This window comes from Arachis stenosperma, chromosome 3 (genome assembly GCF_014773155.1).
Source record: "Arachis stenosperma cultivar V10309 chromosome 3, arast.V10309.gnm1.PFL2, whole genome shotgun sequence".
NCBI lineage: Eukaryota > Viridiplantae > Streptophyta > Magnoliopsida > Fabales > Fabaceae > Arachis > Arachis stenosperma.
In genome coordinates, this window is record NC_080379.1 from 168,110,292 (window position 1) to 168,132,623 (window position 22,332).

At 28.4% G+C, this 22,332-nt stretch overlaps 2 protein-coding genes across 2 annotated transcripts; one reads left to right on the forward strand and one right to left on the reverse strand.

Annotated features, from left to right (window-relative positions):
* The first annotated feature begins 10,766 nt into the window (after positions 1 to 10,766).
* Positions 10,767 to 11,809, forward strand: LOC130967274 (B3 domain-containing transcription factor VRN1-like). Its single transcript, XM_057892092.1, has 3 exons — positions 10,767 to 11,265; positions 11,389 to 11,474; positions 11,564 to 11,809. Exons 1-3 carry the CDS (start codon positions 10,767 to 10,769, stop codon positions 11,807 to 11,809), a joined length of 831 nt encoding a protein of 276 aa, XP_057748075.1.
* Positions 11,810 to 14,829: 3,020 nt separating this feature from the next.
* LOC130967275 (B3 domain-containing protein REM6-like) lies at positions 14,830 to 16,805 on the reverse strand. The gene is made up of 5 exons (XM_057892093.1): positions 16,436 to 16,805; positions 16,160 to 16,308; positions 15,783 to 16,032; positions 15,220 to 15,341; positions 14,830 to 15,075 (listed from the first exon to the last, which is right to left on the reverse strand). The coding sequence occupies exons 1-5, from the start codon at positions 16,803 to 16,805 to the stop codon at positions 14,830 to 14,832; spliced, it is 1,137 nt and encodes a 378-aa protein (XP_057748076.1).
* Positions 16,806 to 22,332: the final 5,527 nt, after the last annotated feature.

Genomic DNA, 22,332 nt, shown 5'->3' on the forward strand with positions numbered 1-22,332 from the left:
AATTTACAATACACCGTCGCGAAATCTGCAATACACTTTCTATTGTTATGATCCGACTGCATACCGCTTTAATTTAACTATTAATATAGCCGGGCCGGGCCCAGAAGTAAGTAACAGAATTATAGAAGAATCAAAGAAAATATGACAATTAATAGTAATAATTTAATAAATAGAAAGTACGAGGAGCCAATTTATATAATGTGTATAATGAAAGTTTATGGAGTAATAAAAATATAATTATTAGTGTTATATTTTTTTATTAGCTAAAATTTTTGGAATGAGTGGTATCATAACATAATATTAGAGCTTTGATTCAAAACTCTCTTGCGAGATCCTTTAATAAATAATGTTGACTATTCATCTATCTTTTTTAATTAATTCATACCCAACTACTCATTCTACAAACACGTTACTGTAAATACCTTCACAATTCGCCCTTCCAACTTCAAAGACGCAGGCGCACGCCATGGCTTAGTTCCACTTTCCTGCAAATGACACTGAAATTCTTTTACAAATTACTCACCGCCATTTCTTTCTACAGTTATTATATATTGTCATTGAGTTTCTTATAAAAAAAAGAAGAAAAAAAAAGAAGAGTATTCCATGCATTTCTCTGCAGTAGTCCCATGGAAATGCAGTAGCATTTCTCATGCAATATCCATCAACACGAAGAAACATTAATCTCTTTCAACAAAAAAATAAAAAATAGAAGTAATGACCGTACACGCCTCTCTTAGCTACCATGAGTTTCCCTAATTAATTTAGTTTTCTCAAGAAAGGAAAATTCCCAACAACGCACCTGAACTATACAATTAATATAAGAATACAACAATATAAAAAATATCATGTTTTTACAAGTTAAATTTCATGCAAAGTTTACAAATGTTGACACGCTCATATATCATACATGTAAATGTACATATGCATGCATCAAACACGTCTATAAATACGAAATGGCAGATCAAATACACAAAAACAAATACAGTGTTAATTAGTCCATTGATCACAACATTTTACTAATTACATTACATCTCTCACAATGAGTCGACAAACTAAACCCCAAAATGTGGATCAGCTCATATCCCTTTGCGATCCACCCCGGCAGTCCGGCAGCAGCAACCAGCAGTCTCGCAGTGGCGGCAGCAGTGACAGCGGTGGCAGCAACAGCAACAGCAACAGCGACAGCGACAGCGGCAGAGCAGCGAAAACTGAAGACATGGCCTATACGCCTAACATGACCACAAAACCCAATGGTCACTAGGAAACAAAACAGTTACTTAAGGTGTTGTTTTATCCGTAGATTTTAATTATATATATTTTTTATAATTTATATCAATAGTTAAAATAATTAAAATATTAATGTTTTTGATATATTTAAAACTCTTTATATATTATTAGCTCATCGTCATTAAACATGATGCGAATAAAATTTTAAGTGTAGAATTTTTTTCTTTTATTTGTTTGTTTTGAAAAAAAAAGTTTAATTATTATGTTAATTTTTATAATTTTATTAAATTTTTAATTAAATTTTTATATTTTTTAATTAAATTTTTATATTATTTTTAATTTTATAATTAAATCATTTTTTATTTATGTCAAAAATATTAAAATTAGATTTTTAATTGTTAATATTTTTAATTTATAAAAAAATATTTAGTTAATTTTAATATTTTTTAAATTAAAAAAAAAACTTATTTATAAAATTAAAAATAATGTAATGATCAAATTAAAAAAAACCAATATTATTTTTTACTTGTTTGCTAGTTAGCTCACCTTAAACACGCTAATCTTGCGTGAAAAGTGATTACAGATATTTGTTTTTGATATGCTCTCTGATCTCATTTTCTTTTTATGCATGACATTGATACGCTTTTCATTTTGTTACAGCAGGTATATAATATGTGGAAGTGGGGACTATATATGTAGATTGCTTTGGAACAATAATACTTCTGGCAGCAGGAGTAGTAGAGATTATTATATTGTTGGTCAAAGATATATATATATATATATATATATATATATATATATATATATATATATATATATATATTATTTAATTAATTCATATTATTGTTGTTCGTTTCATTGGTTAATACTAGAAGTGCAAAATTTAGAGCTAGGAGGCTGTGAACTCTCACTTTCCATGTATTATTTAACTTTATAATGAACAATAATCTCTGAAAGTTTGTGCAATTTGCATTGATGGTGATATATATGGTGCATTGATAAGCATATTAATGATATATCAACTCTTAAAAAAATTGGTATAAACTATCACGTCTTTTACTTTTTTTACTTTTTATCACATAGTTTATTTATTTTAGATATCATACAGCATAAACTTAATAATTTTGCAATTCATTATATTCTTCTATTTATTCATATGCTTAAACTAAAAGGATAATCTTGATATAAAATTAATATCAGTTTTATCTTTTACTATTGTGTAATTAGGCCCATTATATTGAGCCCATCAAAGAGACAAGACTAAAAGGCTGCATTTGGTTATAATAAATTCGGATAAAATTTAGGAATAAGATATAAAAATTTATATTTTTATATTTTATTTAATAATAAATTGTAAAAATTTAATTTATTTTTATTTTTTTATATAAAAAATTGAAAAGAAAAAGATAACGATAAAAAAGTATAATTATAAAAAATAAAAAAAAAAAATAAATTATGTCTTTGATTAAGAAAATGATATGGATTCTCGTTCCTGATACCACATGTCGGTATCACCTCAAAAATAATTTTTAATACAAGTTTTAATTTTAAATGTGTTTAGTTATTGTATAAGTCAAAAGTGATGCCTAAAAAACTTTTCATTAAAATTATGAAGCTCAAGAATTATGTATAAAATTTAGGCACATTCAAAGAATTTTATTTTGATTTTTATCATTTATTACTTAAAAGGTAAAAATAGAAAAAAAGTGGAACTCAATATAAAATTTAGGCACATAACAAGGCATCTTATTTTATTCTTTTTAATTTTTTATCTAAATTAAATATTTTTTAGAAATTATGCGTGAAATGTATGCGCATACTAGGAACTTTATTTTGTTCTTTTTCGACGTTTTTTTGTCTAAATTAAATGTGAAATTTAGAAATTATGTCTAAAATCTAGTGCATAGAATTACTTTCTTTATTTAATAGGTTTAATGGATTAAAAAAATAATATAGTTTCTCGTTACTAATACCACATATAAGTATTAGTTCAAAAATAATTTCCAATGTAAATTTTAATTTTAAATGAGTTTAGTTCCAGTATTGGTCAAAAGTGATACTTAAAAAATATTTCATTAATATTATGAAAATCAAGAATTATGTATGAAATTTAGTTACATTTCAAGAATCTTATTTTAATTTTTATCATTTATTATTTAAAGATAAAAATAGAAAAAAAAAAGTGGGACTCAAAATAAAATTAGGCACATACCAAAAAATCTTCTTTTATTTTATTTTTAATTTTTTACCTAAATTAAATATTTTCAAAAATTGTGTCTGAAATCTATGGGCATACTAAGAATCTTATTTTATTCTTTTTCAATTTTTTTATCTAAATTAAATGTGAAATTTAGAAATTATGTCAGAAATCTAACGCATAAAAAGACCCCCTTTATTTAATAGGTTTAATGGATTAAGAAAAGATTTAATTACTCTATTGGTCCTTATAGTTTTGCAAAATTTTTAATTAGGTCTCTATACATTTTTTCTTTTTAATTGGGTTCCTGCACCAATTTTTTTTTCAATTAGGTCCCTCTTAGCTGTAATTGGTATAATTGTACAGGGACCTAACTAAAAAAAATTGGTGTAAGAACCCAAGAAAAAAAATTAGTGGAAGGTGTAGTGACCCTCAGTTTTAAAAATATAAATATAAATAAGTTATAATTTATTTTATAAAATTAGAATTTTTTTATTTTTAGAAAAATTATTCAATTATCAGAAATTGAACTAATAATTTTAATTTAATCAAATTCATGTTATTATTATTATTATTATTATTATTATTATTATTATTATTATTATTATTATTATTATTATTATTATTATTATTATTATTATTATTATTATTATTATTATTATTATTATTATTATTATATTATTATTATTATCTGACTTTCCTATTTTGATTACCTATGCTTTCGTTTATATATATATAATATACCTTATTATTATTCACTAAAGTTTGTTCCTGTATTATTATTATTATTATTATTATTATTATTATTATTATTATTATTATTATTATTATTATTATTATTATTATTATTATTATTATTATTATTATTATTATTATTATTATTATTATTATTCACTATTTAACCTAATACTTCAATCATTATATATATATATATCTACTAAAGTTTATCATTATCGTTATGTATACGTATACATATAATATTAAGCTTTGTAATATAATATTATGCTAATATAATTCATTCTTAGCTTCCTTCTATATAAGTATAATTTATTATTATAATTCCCTTTCATAAAGTGTATATATAATATAAAGGAAGCTAAGGCGGCGTACTAATCATACATATATATATCATTAACGTATGCGAGAGGAAAGAACAGAAAAAAAACGGAGAGAGAAGACCGAGAGAGAACGTAAATTCTTCTGAACGTCCGGCTTCGATTTCTTGCAATCCGTAACTCCAATAAAAAATCTAATTCGGTAAGAGTATTCGTAACCTCTTCCTCTACACGTTGGCACCATTTTTGATTAGTGGAAATTGACAGTGACGTAACTCCTCTTTCTTTTGAGTTTGGCCAACGGGAGTTTCAGGAGGCATAGACGATTCTGGACATTTTCTTCTTCGATAGCTCAGTCAGAAAGCTTCTCCGGAGCTTTGAATATTTTGATTCCGTACGAAGGTATGGTTTTGGTTTCTCGTAGTTAATGTTTAATGTCACGTGAAAACTTAGGCTAGAAGACCTTAAGATAGGGATGAACTGAGTGAATAATTGATGGTTTGTGTATATGGTATAAAATGTGAGGTTTAGCTGTTGTCAATAATTTGCTGTTGAAGTTGGTCGGTTTGGAAAAAGATTTAATATTGGTATTTGTTTGATTATGAAATAATTTGTTACTGGAAATGATTTGAGTGACTGAGAGGTGTTTGGTTTGATAGTTGGGACCCTTGAAGGGTGGCAGAAATTTGAGTCTTAGAGGAGATATTGCCAAAATTTCTTTAAGAATTGGAGTTTTGATTTGAGGTAATATTTCAAAAGGGAAAGAGATTATTATGTGGCTTGTGTATTTGAGACTATTTGTTGACCCTCTGTCGCAAGATGTGACCGGGCACTTTAACTCCCCGGATTCCCCCATGGGCATGCATATATATATTAATATTGAATATTATATTTGAGCTTGGAGTTCGTCTCCATGGAATACTATATTATTGAGCTTGGAGTGTAACTCCATGGAATATTATATTTGAGCTTGGAGTTTAACTCCATGGAATATTATTGAGCTTGGGGATGCGCACACAGAGGGACTGTCCAATGGTTAACTACCAGGACTTGTCGGGTTGGCTGTATAACCGACAGATGAGACTCATCAGCCATAGGACAGGCATACATCATATGCATTTGTTTGTTTGCTTGAGTGTGCATTGTTTTGGTTTGCTTAACTGTTTAATTCTGCTTATCCGCTACTTGTTCTACTTGCTGTAAATGCTTCTCTATCTGTGTTTTCCTTGTTTGAGCTGTATGTGTATGTTTTCTTAGAAATTCCTCTTGACGAAGGTGTGAGGAGAGAGGGTTGTTCCACCAGTGATTCGGAGGATTAGAGGAGACAGAACGTGAATTATTAGGTTAAAGTTAGATTCAGAATTAGAATACCTTAGACAACTTACCTAATTTCTGGTTTAGTTGAATTCTTAAGTTGAAATCTGAGTGTCGAAGTTCTAGGAATGCCTCTGGCTTTCCCGATACCTTTTATATTAACTATGCGGGCACCTTTACCATACTGAGAACCTCCGGTTCTCATCCCATACTATGTTGTTGTTTTTCAGATGCAGGTCGAGAGACACCTCGTTGAGCGTTTGGGTATCTTCCTTACGAGCGAAGAACTGTCTTTTGGACTGTCATATTTTGTTTTAGGCTATGTATATATGTTTATAGAATCTCCACATGTATATTTTGTGTTTTGTCCCTCCTAGAGGTCGACTTGGAGATACAGGGGTTTATTTTGTGGTTTGAGTTTTATTTTGGGTTGTACATATACATAATTATATACTCTGGTCGGCCTTAGCTTCGCAGGTCGAGTCTGGAGCTTGCTATCTGAGTTTTGGAACTCTGATATGTATATATATGTGTTCAGTTATATTTCGATTTTACCTGTCCGTTTTACGAATATCCATGCGAGTGTGTCACGATTTTCTGTTTATCAATTTGTTTAGCTTGTTCTTCAAGGCTCCTAAATATGATTTCACCCAACTATATCTATGTAGATATCATTTTCTTTTAGAGGTCGTAATACCTTGTCACCTCTGCTTTACGACTTAAGCGTAAGGCCCTGTGTGGTAGGGTGTTACAGAAGAACTCAATTAAAAGGAAAAAAATATAGAGACCTAATTAAAAATTTTACGAAACTATAGGGACCAACAAAGTAATTAAACCTTAAGAAAATGATATGATTTCTTGATACTGATACCACATATCCTTATCACTTCAAAAATAATTTCTAATGCAAGTTTTAATTTTAAATTAGTTTAGTTACTATACAGGTAAAAAATGATACCTAAAAAATATTTTATTAAAATTATAAAAATAAAAAATTATGTATAAAATTTAGACACATTCAAATAATTTTATTTTGATTTTTATCATTTATTACTTAAAAAGTAAAAATAAAAAAAGGTGAGACTCAATATAAAATTTAGGCACATATATAAGAGAAACCTTATTTTATTTTTTATTTTTTATTTAAATTAAATATTTTTCATAAATTATACCTTAAATTAATGTGCATAAAGGAAATTTATTTTGTTTTTTTATATGTTGTCGTTTTATTAGAGATATTCACTTATTATTTGAAATTTAGACACATTCAGCGAATCTTATTTTATTTTTTACCTTCTGTCCAAATTACTTAAATAGTAGAAATAGAAAAAAGTAAGACTCGGTATGAAATTTAGACACAACAAAAAATTTTATTTTATTCTTTTTTAATTTTGTCTAAATTAAATTTAAAATCCAAAAATTATACCTGAAATCTATGCGTATAGAAGGAACCTTATTTTGTTCTTTTCATATGTTGTCTTCTTATTAGAGATGTCCGCTGATTCTTTGTGAACAAGAAAAATATTCATGGCTATAACTTTCTCTAACTTCAAATAAATAAATAAATAAATAAACATTATTTAACTTTATTTAATAAGTTTAATGAATTATGAAAATGATACGGTCTCTCGTTATTGATACTATATCAGTATCACTTAAAAAATAATATTCAATACAAATTTTAATTTTAGATAAGTTTAGTTATTGAATAAGTCAAAAGTGATACCTAAAAAATATTTTATTAAAGTTATAGAATTCAAAAATTATGTCTGAATTTTAGGCACATTCAACGAATCTTGTTTTGATTTTTATCATTTTTTATTCAAATTACTTAAAAAGTAGAAATAGGAAAAAATGGGACTCAATATAAAATTTAGGCACATAATAGGAACTTTATTTTGTTCTTTTTTTAATTTTTTTGTTTAAATTAAATGTGAAATTAAAAAATTATGCCTGAAATTTAAGCGAGTACAAAGACCTTATTTTTATTCTTTTTTATATGTTGTCTACTTATTAGAGATATTTTCTTATTTTCTCCTAACAAAAAAATTATTCTTGGCTATGACCTTTTCTAGCTTCCAAAAAAAAAAAACAAGCATCATCTAACTTTATTTAGGGTCGTTTGGTAAACTTTAAAAGTAATTTTTTTGAGCTTTTAGCTTACGAAAAGTAGTAGTATTAATGTTTGGTACAAATTTTAAAACCAAATTGCAACTTTCTAAGAAGTTATTTAGGAGCTTATAGAGAAATTAAAAAAAATTACTTCTCTCATAATACTACTACTTTTTATCACATTTCTATAAAATAAGCACTTTTAAAACTAAAAATCCAAATACAAAATAACTTATTTATAAGCTACTTTTAATATAACTACTATTTATTATTTAAGTTATTTTTTTAAAAGGAGTTTAATTAAGCTATTTACCTAAATTGAACCTTAATAGGTTTAACTGATTATGAAAATGATACAATTTTTCGTTACTAATACCACGTATCAGTATCACTTTAAAAATAATTTCTCATGCAAATTTTAATTTTAAATGAGTTTAGTTATTATATAGATCAAAACTGATATCTAAAAAATATTTTATTAGAGTTATGAAACTTAAGAATTATGTATGAAATTTAGGCACATTCAAAGAATCTTATTTTGATTCTTATCTTTTTTGTCCAAATTACTTAAAATGTAAAAATAGAAAAAAATAAAACTCAACACATAATAGGAAACTTAATTTTGTTCTTTTCAATCTTTTATTTAAATTAAATTAAATGTAAAATCTTGAAATTATGACTAAAATCTATGCGCATAGAAAGAACTTTATTTTGTTCTTTTTTATATATTGTTTTCTTATTTAAGATAGGGAGCCACTCACATAAAGACGCTTAAAACGTCTTTTTTTAAAAATGCTTTTTAATAATTAAAATTTAACCTATATAATCGATTAAATTGTATTATTTTTGTCAAAAGTAGACCAAACAAACTTATTTGACTGAAAAATCGATAAATCAAATCTTGAATCGATCTAAATTAATATTTTTTTATTGAAAATAGCTATAATACTCTTATTATAAAAAATGACTAAAATATTTTTATTATATATATTAATTTTGAAAATCCTAAATTCTAATTCAATGATGGCATAGAGAGAAGAGAAAAATTAGGATTTAGAGTTTTTAAAATATATAATAGAAATATTTTAAGTCATTTTTCATAATAGGAGTATTATAGTCATTTTTATAAAAAATATTAATTTAAATTGGTTCAAGATTTGGTTTATCGATTTTTCGGTCAAACCGATTTATTTCATCTAATTTTGACAAAAATAACACAGTTTGATCAATTATATAGGTTGAATTTTAATTATTAAAAAAATATCTTTAAAAAAAGCCTTTTAAGCGTCTTTATGTGAGTAGTTTCCTTTAAGATATCCACTAATTTTTTGTGAACAAGAAGAACATTCATGGCTATAACTTTTTTTAGTTTAAAAAAAAAACAATAATCATCTAGGTTTATTTAATAGGTTTAATGAATTATGAAAATGATACGGTCTCTCTTACAGATACCAAACCAGTATTACTTAAAAAGTTAATATTTAATGCAAGTTTTAATTTTAATTGAGTTTAGTTACTGTAGAGGTAAAAAATGATACATAAAAAATATTTTATTAGAGTTACAGAATTCAAGAATTATATCTAAAATTTAAACACATTCAACAAATCTTATTTTGATTTTTATCATTTTTTATTCAAATTACTTAAAAAGTAAAAACAGAAAAAAATGGGACTCAATAAGAAATTTAAGCACACAACAGAAATTTTATTCTATTCTTTTTCAATTTTTTGTCTAAATTAAATATGTGATTCAAAAATTATGCCTGAAATCTAGGTTGTGAACAAGAAAATTATTATTGGCTATAACTTTTTCTAGCTTTCAAAAAAAAATAAGCATTATCTAGCTTTATTAATATGTTTAATGAATTACGAAAATGATACTGTTTTTTTGTTACTGATACCACATATTAGTATTACTTTAAAAATAATTTCTCATGCATGTTTTAATTTTAAATGAGTTTAGTTACGGTATAGATCAAAAGTGATATTTAAAAAATATTTTATTATAGTTATAAAACTTAAAATTATGTATAAAATTTAGACACATTCAAAAAATCTTATTTTAATTTTTATCTTTTTTGTTTAAATTACTTAAAATGTAAAAATAGAAAAAAATGAAATTCGGTATGAAATTCAAGCACATAATAGGAAATTTAATTTTGTTCTTTTTAATTTTTTATTTAAATTAAATTTAAAATCCAAAAATTAAGCCAGAAATTTAAGAAAAGAACTTTATTTTGTTCTTTTTGATATGTTGTCTTCTTATTTAAGATATTCATTGATTCTTTATGAATAAGAAGAATATCCATAACTATGGATTCCTCTAACTTTCAAAGAAACAAAAATTCTCTTTCTACTGCCATCCGTTTCTTTAAGATCGTTTTCAAAAAAAGCCTTGATGATGGATATCTTGTGAGAATTTTCTTCCTTTCCTATCTTCTTTTTATCTTTCACTGTTTTTATTTTACACATACAAAATTTTTTCATGTATACTTCTCATGTTTCACTATTTTTGTCAAATTTTCTATGTGAGGTAACAACCACACACATGCATGGTTTTTTTTCTTACCAGCATAATATGCTCCTCAATATTTATGTTTTTTAGTTTTGAATTTTTTATTGTTATTTAGTTAGTTAGTTAGAGTAGTAACTGAATCAACAAAGCTGCTGTTAGGAAAGGATAATTCTTAGAAGGTTGTTAAGAGGTTGAGTGATACAAATAGAGTGAGTCGAATAAAGTTTTGTTTATCTGGCCAATTTTGTGTTATGATTGTGAGTTTTGCTAAGTATGGTTACCAACAACAGTTTCATTGGCATTGCAGAAAATACCAAACAAGTTCTGTAGAAAATATGGTGGTGATATGCCAAATCCAGTGCAACTCCAGCCTCCAGATGGCACTGAATGGAGAATAGATTGGACTAATCGTGATGGTGAGATTTTGTTTGAAAAGGGTTGGAAAGAGTTTGCTACATTTTACACTTTGGAGAATGGTCATGTGTTGTGGTTTGAGTACAATGGAACTTCTAACATCAAAGTAAATATATTCGACATAAGTGCCCTCGAAATTGATTATCCTTCCAATGGCCGGATCGGGGATGACAACGTGGTTGAGATTTTGGATGAACCGCCGCCACGAAGGGGCCGAGGCCGGCCGAAGAAAAAAGTGATAGCAGAACCAAAGCAATCACGTGCTTCTACAAGCAAAATAATGAAAAGTGCCATCAAAACTAAAGATATAGATAAAAATCCCAATACACAAAACTTGAAGCTGCATGTCAAGAATGAAAAAGATGGTCAATCTGAAGAGACAGCAGATCTTAAGCTGCCAATAGTTCAACGTGCCATACCAGATATGGATGGTCTGTTTCATAATCTCATCATTCTTTCATTTTTTGGATTCTACTGATTTTGTTTAATTTTTTTATTTTCTTTGTTGCAAAAATGCATAATACCTGGTTTATGGATATGGTACACATCTGAAGTTATTAGAGAAGCAAAGAAGTTCAAGTCGAAAAATCCTTCTTTTGTCATAAAGATTAAGCAAATGCACCAACCAGGATCACCAACAGTAAGTTGATTCATTTATCTCTGTTGTATGTCATGCAAAATTGAGACTGTTGTGAACCATGATGATGAAATATTCTGATATGATTGCAGAATCTTCCAGTTTGTTTCTTCAGAATGTACTTCGAGAACACGAAGCAGTATGCAATTCTACGAGTTGGAAAGAAGCAGTGGCATGCAACATTGATCTATTATCCATATAGGAAGACTGCTCTTATCTCTAGTTGGCGCTTGTTCCTTGAAGAAAATAACTTAAAAGCCGGAGATGTTTGTATCTTTGAGCTCATTACCAGACAACGTCCAGATCTTCAGGTTCATATTCGTCGAAGCCATGATTAGCGAATGGCTTTGCTTACTTGTGTTGCAGATCAATGGAGTATGTTCAGGGATCAAGAGTTTGTAACAGAGTCATAGTTTTCATCATACTAAATGGTTTCATTGCAGTGTTATTTATCTCCTTACTACCATAACTAGAAATATATCAGTGATCCATGCATGTAGAATTATATATTGTTGGTAGTATAAGATGTTATTTGGACAAAGTACCTAATCAAAAGTTGCCCAACTACTTATTTTCAAAGCAATTTATGGTTTGGATCCTATTTCACTCATTCTCCCTCATTTATTATACTCGTCACTTTTTAGAAAGTTACTAATTATTTGCAGAGTTGCAGTAATTCCATATAAAATTCCAATGTAAATAACTTTTAATGGGTGTATAACTTTTTTTTAATTCATTGTATTGGAATAATTGGTAAATTGGTACAAGTTTATTATGTCATATTTAAACAAACGTAAAATAAAAGTTAATTTTGCTTACTTTATGTAAGATATAGGTATGAATATGTCCATAAGTTCTGTCAAATTTGTTGAGAATATGTCCATTACAATACACAATCTTACCGGTGAAGATCCAGATAGTTGAGTTTGCCTAATCTTGGTTAAGAAAGAGGGATTATTTGACTTGGACTTCCTTGCTTCTTGAACAACTTTACATGTGCACCATAAAAATTTGCATAAAAGTTACTTGTAGCTAAGTTCAAGCTTCAAACAACACAGTAATTTTTATTCATTTGAACGAAATTTAAACACAGCCTAAGAACAATAAGATAGTTATTGCATAGTTACATGAAATGCAATACGCCATATGTAAAATATTTTATGTGGAATATATGCGTACGCTACCTATTTGGTGAATTTGTAACTATGACTTATGCATTTTAGCCACAAAGGAATACATTAGAAACTACAAAAATAAAAGGATGAATTGATCATGAAATTACATACTATCAGGATCAACTCTGGCACTTTGAATTGTTGGCATCTTAAGACCTGTCTCTTCAGATTGACTAGCTTCTTCATTCTTGCAACACTGCATCTAGTTTTGTTTATCAGGGCCCTTCTCTACATCTCCAGTTTTGACAGAACTCCTCAATATTTTACTTGTAGAAGGAGATGATACTTCTGCTGCTGCTTTCAATTTTTTCCTCGGTCGGCCTCGACCTCTTCGTGGCGGTTCATTCTCAACTTTAACCATGTTGTCATCATCAATGTGTTCCTTGGAAGGATAGTGTATTTCAGGGCACGTTTCACTACTTCAGTTTTGGCAGAACTTGTGAACATTATTAAACTACTCTTCCACCTTAACCCATGACAACAATAAAAAAGTTTCGTGGCCTACAAATTCAACTCAACAGAATACATAAATTCAATTACAATTTTAGTCTTTATTATCTTATCTTTAGTTGTTCTTATCTTATCTTTATTTGCTTTTATCTTTCATGGGACAATACTCTATATATATTTAGTTTTACCCTCATAATTTATAACACACTTCAATACAATATTCAATTTAATCAATCAACAATCAATAAAAGTTCTTTTCTTTGTTTTTCCGATTCTTTCACAATTTTATCAAACATTTTACTTGTACAAAGAGATGGTGTCTTTGGTGCTGCTTTCTCTGTTTTCCTCGGCCAGCCTCGTGGCGGCAGTTCATTCAAGATCTCAATCGAATCGTCATCGCTGATGTGATCCAAGGAAGGATAGTCTATTTCAAGGGAAGTCATGTCAAAAATGTGTACTCAAACCACATCATATGGCCATGATCCAAGAGTAATATGAAGCAAATTATTTCCAACCATTTTCAAATTGAATCGCACCATCACACTCAGACCAATCTATCTTCCATGCAGTGCCATCTGGAGGCTTCAGATACACTGGATTTGGAACACCGTCACCGTATTTCATACTGAACTCTTTTGGAAACTTCTGCAATTCAAATGAAAGTATGAAACTAGTCTTAGTAATAAGCATAAATGAAGAAACCCTTACAAGGGAAAAATCACAAAGAGAAATGCATGCATTAAATAATATTATAGGTAAAGAGGATATGTAGTGAAGAAAATGCTTACAAGGTTTCCATCTTCAAGGCTTTGTCAGAGAACAATCTTGAAGAAACAGATCACAGAGGAAGGAGAATGCTTGTTTCTTTGGATACTAGAGGAAGCCATGGATATTCTTCTTGTTCACAGAAGGGATAAACCAAAAAGCGAAAGAAGATGACAGCCACATGTTTGAACTCTTAACTACAGGGGATTAAAATGCTAGTGGTAGTTAAAAATGGTTTTATCTTTAATGTATCAATAAGGTTCTTAAATTTGGAAAAGACTCAAAAATTATTTTAAAAGAATTCTTAACTTCTTCAAATTTTATAAATTTTATTTGATAAATAAAAAAAAAATTTCTCTCCAAATAGAAAGCACAAATTTAGTATAGAGCAATGCTAGGGGGCCAGCAGTTTTTGTGATTGTTAGCCATCAACTAGCCATCAATCATGATTTGATGGTGTGAGATTGGTATGAGATTTCATCCAATGGCTCACCTTTCTCTGCTGGTTACATGCTGGCCCCTTAGACTTTTCCTTTAGTATATATTAGTATTCTAAAAAAAATCTTACAAATATTGAAATTATAATTATTTTATATTTTATTAATCTTCAATCTTTTTTATGATATACTATTTTACTGCGTTCATGGATTAGATTCATAGGTAAATTACAATTTTGAATCAAATCCATGAAAAATTCTGCCTCATTTTTTTTTATCCTTATACCAAACACAACGAACCTTGTCTTTCACTTTGAGAAGATAACAATGCAACCATGAAGAGACAAAACAAGAAATAAAATCAAAACACTCAGTTCATACATATATATAACTGGTCCAAACCAAAAAGGATTGGATACGGTAGAAGTTTGATTCAACAGAAAAGAAAAAAAAAAGGTGATACATTCTTCACGAAATTAACCTTATTTAAGAATTATGAGCTCTTAGTTCCTGGAGTTATAATACATTAGCCTAGCATTTCGCTCTACAAATATGAACATCAAATAGATCTTTTTCATTGACGAGCTCAAAAACACAAACATCTCCCGCTTCTAATTTACTGGCTCTAGCAAAAGAACTCCAACCAGCCGAAATAAATGTGTTTTTCGATGACGGATTGTAGATTATCGTAGCAGGCCACGACTTCTTTCCGAATTGTAACTTTATATCCTGCTGATTCTTTTTAAAATACTTTCTGTAGAAGATAGCTGATAAGTACTGCATCACATCCCATTTTTGAATCAGTATGGTAAAAAATAGTTATAAACTTACAATTTGTAAAACTAAGTATAAACTAGCACTCAGAAGTTTGCATGGCATATTATGTTTTGTCATCGATAAAATATATCGAAATAAACTTACAGGCCTTGATCTCTTTGGATCATTGTCTCTTATCTTGACCATAAAAGAGGGATTCTGTGAGTTGAGCTCTTTAACTTCTTTGAAGAGCTGAATCTCATGAGTCACTGGCTTGAAAAGTGACTCTGATACCATAACAGAATTGTAAAAAATTAGCATGAATTTTACCTGTGGAGAGTTTTGGATACAAGTTATATCTATAGGGTTGGAGACCAACACAAATTTTAGTATAAGATTAGTTTGTACAACAAATTATGGTTACATTAAGGACCAAATACATAGTCACTGCATTCATAAGCTAACTACATTTTTAGCCAAAACTAACAATAGTTTTCTTGAGATTGGAATTCTGCTACTATAAATGTTTCAAGAAAGGGAAGAATTAAAGATTTTAAAATGGATTCCAAGTCAAACACGGGTCAATTAATTTTTAATATAATTTTTTTAACGAGGATAATGCTAAATTTTATTCCATTTTTAAAGTTAATTATGTTTTCAATGTTGTACTCATATCTTAATTTTTTACAGAATAACACGTCTTAAGAATTCCTAAACAATTGCCTTACCGCGGCGTTGTCGACGACAAATATGAACATCAAGCACCGGATCTTTTCTATTGATGAGCTTAAACAAACAAACATCTCCGGCTTGTAATTTACTAGCTCGAGCAAAAAGGTTCCAACCAGCAGAGATAAAGGCATCACATGATGATGGCCTACAAATCAACTTAGCAGGAAACAACTTCTTTCCAAATCTTATATTTGCATTTTGGGGGTTATTTTCAAAATACTTTCTGAAGAATTTAGTTGGAAAGTACTGCAGCACATCATATTTATGTCATCATGGTTAGAAATAAGACACAAAGTTTGGAAGAATAATAGCACATGAAAGTTCACATGATACATAATTTTCAACATGGATATATGTATTAACCTATACTTACACATGGTGCTCTCGATTGTGACCGTTGCTTTATCTTGATGATGAAAGAGGGCTTTTCCCACTTAAACTTCTTAGCTTCTTTCAGAGATTCAGGTCTTGTAGGACAGGGCCTAACAGGAGATAAAGAATCTTTTCCTCTATTCCTTTTGCCTTGTACATAGAAAATAAAGAATCAGAAACTACCACTATAATGTACAAAAAGCAGTTGCAAGTTGTAACTCAAAAACAACGGTTGAATCCACAAAAGGAAAGGATGATCTAATTGTGAGACACGTACCATTAGAATCTTGATTGACAGAGACTGGCATCTCATGATTTTTTTCTTTGGATTTAATATCGTGCAAACTGAGGCTTCTTTCCAAATCCCTGATTTGTGTGTCATTTTCCAACTGTCTACCTTTAGAAGCAGATGACACTAGTGCTCTCAGTTTTTTCCTCAGTTGGCCCTGGACATCTCTTGGCAATGGTTCATACAATCTTTTCTTCTGCCGTCTCTGGTTAAGTCTCATGTTTTGGGTGTTGGGACTGCTATCCACATCTCTAGTTTTTTGTTCTTCTGGCCTTTTCACCGGCTGCTGCTGACCCCTGCGTGGCAGCTGCTCTTTGATTTGATCATTGGCAGGATACTCTATTTGGAGGCAACTCATGTCAAATATGTGTACTTTAATGTGAGAAGTTCTAATATTATACTCAAACCATAACAAATGGCCATGATCAAGAGAGTAATATGCAACAAACTCTTTCCAACCCTTTTTAAACAAAATTTCACCATCATGATTAGTCCAATCTACTTTCCATTCAGTATCATCCGGAGGGTTAAGATACAATGGGTTTGATAGGCCAGAACCATATTTTTCAGTGAACGTTATTGGTAATTTCTGCAATGTTATGAACCTGGTGTTAGCAACCATAATAACAATAAGGTGACACACATTAGTATGTCTTCACCAAGATGTTGACATGTATTATGTTAAATAGTTTAGTTAAATATATCAAACTATTTAACATTTTCGGCTATCATCTTCTTATAATAATAACATTAAACTCCCAATTCATCCTTCACTAATAATTATAAATAGTGCAATAAAATAGTCCAAACATATTAGTCCTAAATTTTGTATGTAGGTAAAGATTAATCTTTCACCTATTTTAAAGGAGAGACTAATTTCAAATTTCGAGGGGCTATTTTGCAGCATTATTTGCATAGTTAGAGACTAGGAGTAAAATAAAAAAAATGTTAAAAACGGGATTGTCCAACATAAAAATTGATAGGGATCAAATCAGTAATAACAAATCAGAACTCATGCATAACGAAAAATGATGATGAATATGATAATTTTTCAAATTACCCCAATATGTCCTATGATATTTCCTAATCTTGATTAGTAAAAGTGTTACTTAGATCATTTTTCATTAATAATAATGTAGATTTAATCGTAATTAATTTTGTAGTAAAAATATATATATAGAGTACATAAAATATAACGACTAACAAATATGTTTTTAGGTTTTCATTTATCTTATGTATTTTTTATTTTTTATGTATTTCTGTTACAAAATTAATTATAATTAAGCCTATATTATTGTAAATAGAAAATGATCTAGATAACAAGAAGAAGGAGCTTACTATTACTATATGTGCAGCTAAGAAGCCATGCATGTATGTTGTTCTATGAAAAAAATGTTTATAAACGAAAAAAATTATATATATAGAGGAATAAAGAGAGAAATTTTTTGTTAACTAAATATCTCAAAAGATAAACAGATCAAGAAAAAAAAAATAAAAGAGGAGATGGAGAAGACGAGAAAATGCTTACAAAGACTTCATCTTGAAGATCTTGTTTGAGAATAATCTTAAAAAAACAAACCGCAGTAGAAGTAGAAATAGAAGGAAAGTGCTTGTTTTGTTGACAGCTAGAAGAAGCCATAGCAAACGGATGATGAATGAATTTGACTATTGTTGAGGCTCAGAATCTCTCTCACCCGGTATTCTTTAAATAACCTTATTTTGGAATAACAATTAAATTAAAAAAAATAACAAGTGAATACTAAAATAAGTTATATATATTTTACTTTATTTTTAATATAAAATTTATATTTTCATATGTATTATATATGTATAAATAATTTTAATATATATTTAATATAATTTAATAAATTAAAAAAAGTTAGGACAGATTCTTTTATAATTGATTGCAGAGTTATATAACGTTAATTGATGATGGTGTTATTAGAAAAATAATAAAAAAATAGTCAAAATTTATTTTATAACTATTTTTGTCTAATTTTTCTCTTTGCTATCAAATATTTTTGAAATGATAATATGAAATGTTGTTAGACAAACTAAACAAAAGAGAAGGTGCACATAGAAAGAAACAAAACAGAGGCATAATGAAATAGCACAATAAATGTTAGTACATAGAAAAAAAGGTGAATACTAATGATCAATTGAGTTAAGTTAGGCTTGAGATAAAATTTTTATTTCTTAAAAGTAATTTATAAAAATTAGTTTTAAATATAACTTTTTAAAAATGGTAGTATTTATATTTAGTAAATTAAAAATAATTTTTAATAAACATAAGTAATAACAAGTGAGTCTGGTAAAATAATTTTTAAAATTTAAAAATATTATAATAAATATTAATGTATGAATTAAATTTAAATATTAAATTAATATATGTAATTATACTAAATTTTTTAATTTTGATAAATATAAACAAATTTTAAATTTTTTTTAAATACTTTCAAAAGTACTTTAAACTTTTAAAAATTACAAATACACTCACATATTTTTTTTTATTTACTAAATATAAAATAAAGTGCTTATACTTTTATACCTTTTTGAAAAATTTTACTAAACCAAATCTTAGCGTGTTACTGTGTTTGATAATAGATTATTATTTATGAAGATATCGAAAAATAAAGACAGACAAAGATGTTAGATAATTAAATCAAGAATATTTAAGAAAAATACAAATACAACATTCTAGAACATTGAAAAAATTCAAAATCAAATTGAATTGGAATTGAAAACCAAGTTGTATCTTAAATTAGAAGGTGGTAGAAACGGGGAGTGGATCCTCTCCAGTGGAAAAAAACTGGATGGTATCCAGTGGAAAAAAACTGGATGGTATCCAGTGGAGAATCTCACCTTTCATTGTTCTCTCTCTCCTATTTAATTTTGATCACATTTGTAGAATTAAAGGTGAGAGATCACACTTTATTCTCTCAAGTTTTAAAAAAATGGAGAGGATCCATTTCCGGTAGAAACGGACAAGAATCCAAGTTATTTTTCTAGTACAAGACAACACAATATTTATGAAGAGCGAAGAATCATGATTGAAAGCTTCACGTTGATGACTAAATCTGAAGGATTTGAAGCAAATTTAAATAAATAACTTGACTAGTAAAAATTTTTACTAACTTCATGAAATATTACAACTGTACTTAGTTATTATAAAAATTATTATTTTATTATAAAACTTTGTCCATATAAAAGCTTGAACACATTTACTTTAATCATATCTCTATATGAATGAAAATACATTGAGTTGTTAGAAATTCTCTTCTCCTATGTCAGGGTGTTGGTGAATTTGAGAGATGAAAAATGATAGTATTATTTAAGTGAGTGAGTGGTCCTAAGACTAATAAAATGTGGGTATTATACTTATATTTAGTATCAGTTCAATCCAGAGCTAAGTGTTTGAAAGTTTGTGAAGTGTGAGAGAGTTCTCACATAATTATTTGTTCATGGAGTCAGTATAGCAAACACTTTTAATATTGTGTGGTCTGATCCCAAATTAGATGAAAAACGTGATTACTAAGAGACTTTGATGTCTACTCATTTGAAGCCTTAGATCTTGTAGAACTTCATTGAACTGGGCTTGCAAGAAGGAGTTGATGCTACCCAATAGAGAAAAAATCAATTGGCATTGTCTCAAATTTATCAAAGTGTATATTATACAGTATTGGCAAAATAGCAAATGCCAAAAGTGTAAAAGAAGCATAAAACATGTTAAAACTGTCATACAAATACATAGATAAAGTTCAAAAAGCAAAGTTACTATCTTTGAAAAGAGAATATAAAAGGTACGAGATGTCTAACTCAAAAACTGTTAAGCAATATTTTTCTTGTGTTAAAAATAGACAAGAGTATGAAAAAATATTCCCAGTAGCAAAGTGGTGAAAAAAAATTTTTACACTATGTTGATGAAGTATGGTCATATGGCGACTATAATATTAGAGTCCCACAATATGGATACTATGATAATTACAGAGTTGTAAGGAACTATGAAAAGTTATATTAGCATAATATTATAGAAGTTAGAAAAATCAATTGAAGAAGCCCTGAAAAGGCGAGTGAATTTAAACAATGGTGCAGAATCAAGCCGTACCCAAGAAGGACGAGACCGTACTTTCAATTCTTAAAGTAGATGTAGAGGAAGTTCCAGACATAGAGGTCGTGGCAATTACAGGCATGGAAGTTATAGTAATTTTACACCACCTAATCAAGAAAGAGGTGGAATAAATTTCAGGTTTGTCAACCAAAGAAGAAGTCGAGGCAATTTTTATCAAGAACGAACTAATTTTCAACTGCTTTCATTGTGAAAATATGGACACAAAATGGTAGACTGCAAAATCAAAATAATGAATAATAATCAAGCACACGTTGCAAAAAATTAACATCAAAATACTGATGATAATCCGGATATTCAAACTTTATTTTTTACATGTGACTCATATGCTGAAGATAAAAATATATGATACTTGGATAATGGTTGTAGTAATCATATATCTGGTAGAAAAATCCCTATTGAAGTTTAGTAATAGTACAAAGATCTTTATTGAAGGAAAAGAACAAATACCAATTAGATTGAATGATTGTTTTCTGAGTTATATTTTTTATGTTTTCTATACTCCTGAACTTGATTACAATTTATTGAGTACGGGGCAGTTATTTGAGAACAGAAATAAAATAATTACATATAGTGGATATTTGCATTATATTTGATAACAACAAAAGGTTTATAGATAAAGCAAAGACGACTTCAAACAAAATGTTTCCATTAAAAATTCAACATGTTAATCCTTCTTGCATGAGTTCTGTAATACTTTATGATAGTTGATTGTGGCATATGCAGTTTGTGCATTTTTTTTCTAGCCTAAATTACCTGTCAAGAAAAATACTTGTTTCTGGTCTACTACAGATTCATATTTCTAATTGTGTTTGTGAGATTTGTCAACTGAAAAAGAAGTACGGAGATCTATTCCCTACAGAAAAGTCATGAAGCGAGCTTGAAGATTACTTGAAATTGTGCATTCAGATCTTTGTTTTGTTGAGATTCCAAGCAATAGTAGTAGCAGGTACTTTATTACTTTTATTAATGATTTTAGTAGATATACTTGAATATACTTTCTATTGTTATAAAGCATGCTTATATTTTAGTATATAGAAAGCATACTCATGTATGTCGCAACAACGGTTCATATTTTAGAAAATAGTAGGTATCCAATGAAAAGTGTTCGTGATAAAATTTCTGATGAAGTTTGGAGAGAAAAGAGATCTTCTATTAATCATTTTCAGAGTCTTTGGGTGTATTGTTTATACCCATGTTCCATTCAAATTAAGGAAGAAGTTAGATGATAAAGGCAAAACGCGTATCTTTAACGGCTATAGCACAGACTCAAAAGTATACAAGTTGCATAATCCAAAATCAAAGAAGGTGATCATCAATAAAAAATGTGACGTTTGATGAGAAAGATACGTGGAACTGGAATAGAAAGACAGAAAGCAGCCGATTATAATTGCAAATTCATGTGATGAAGTAGAAGAAAGATAACCTAACATGACTAAACAACTAAAATCATCTAGAAGACCTCAAAGAAAATGTAGACTACCTGCTAGACTGGTAGATTATGAAATTGGTAGTGATGATGATCCATCCGATGAAAAAATCATCAACTTTACTTTATTTTCAGATTGTGAGTCGTTAAATGTTGAAGAAGTCTCTAGAGGCAACAATTGAAAAAAAATAATAGATGAAAAAATTCATGCCATTGAAAAGAATGACATATGCGAGCTGATAGATTTACCATAAGATAAGAGGTCAATTGGAGTAAAGTGGGTTTACAAAACTAAGTACAATCCCAACGGTAAAATTGATCGTTTCAAAA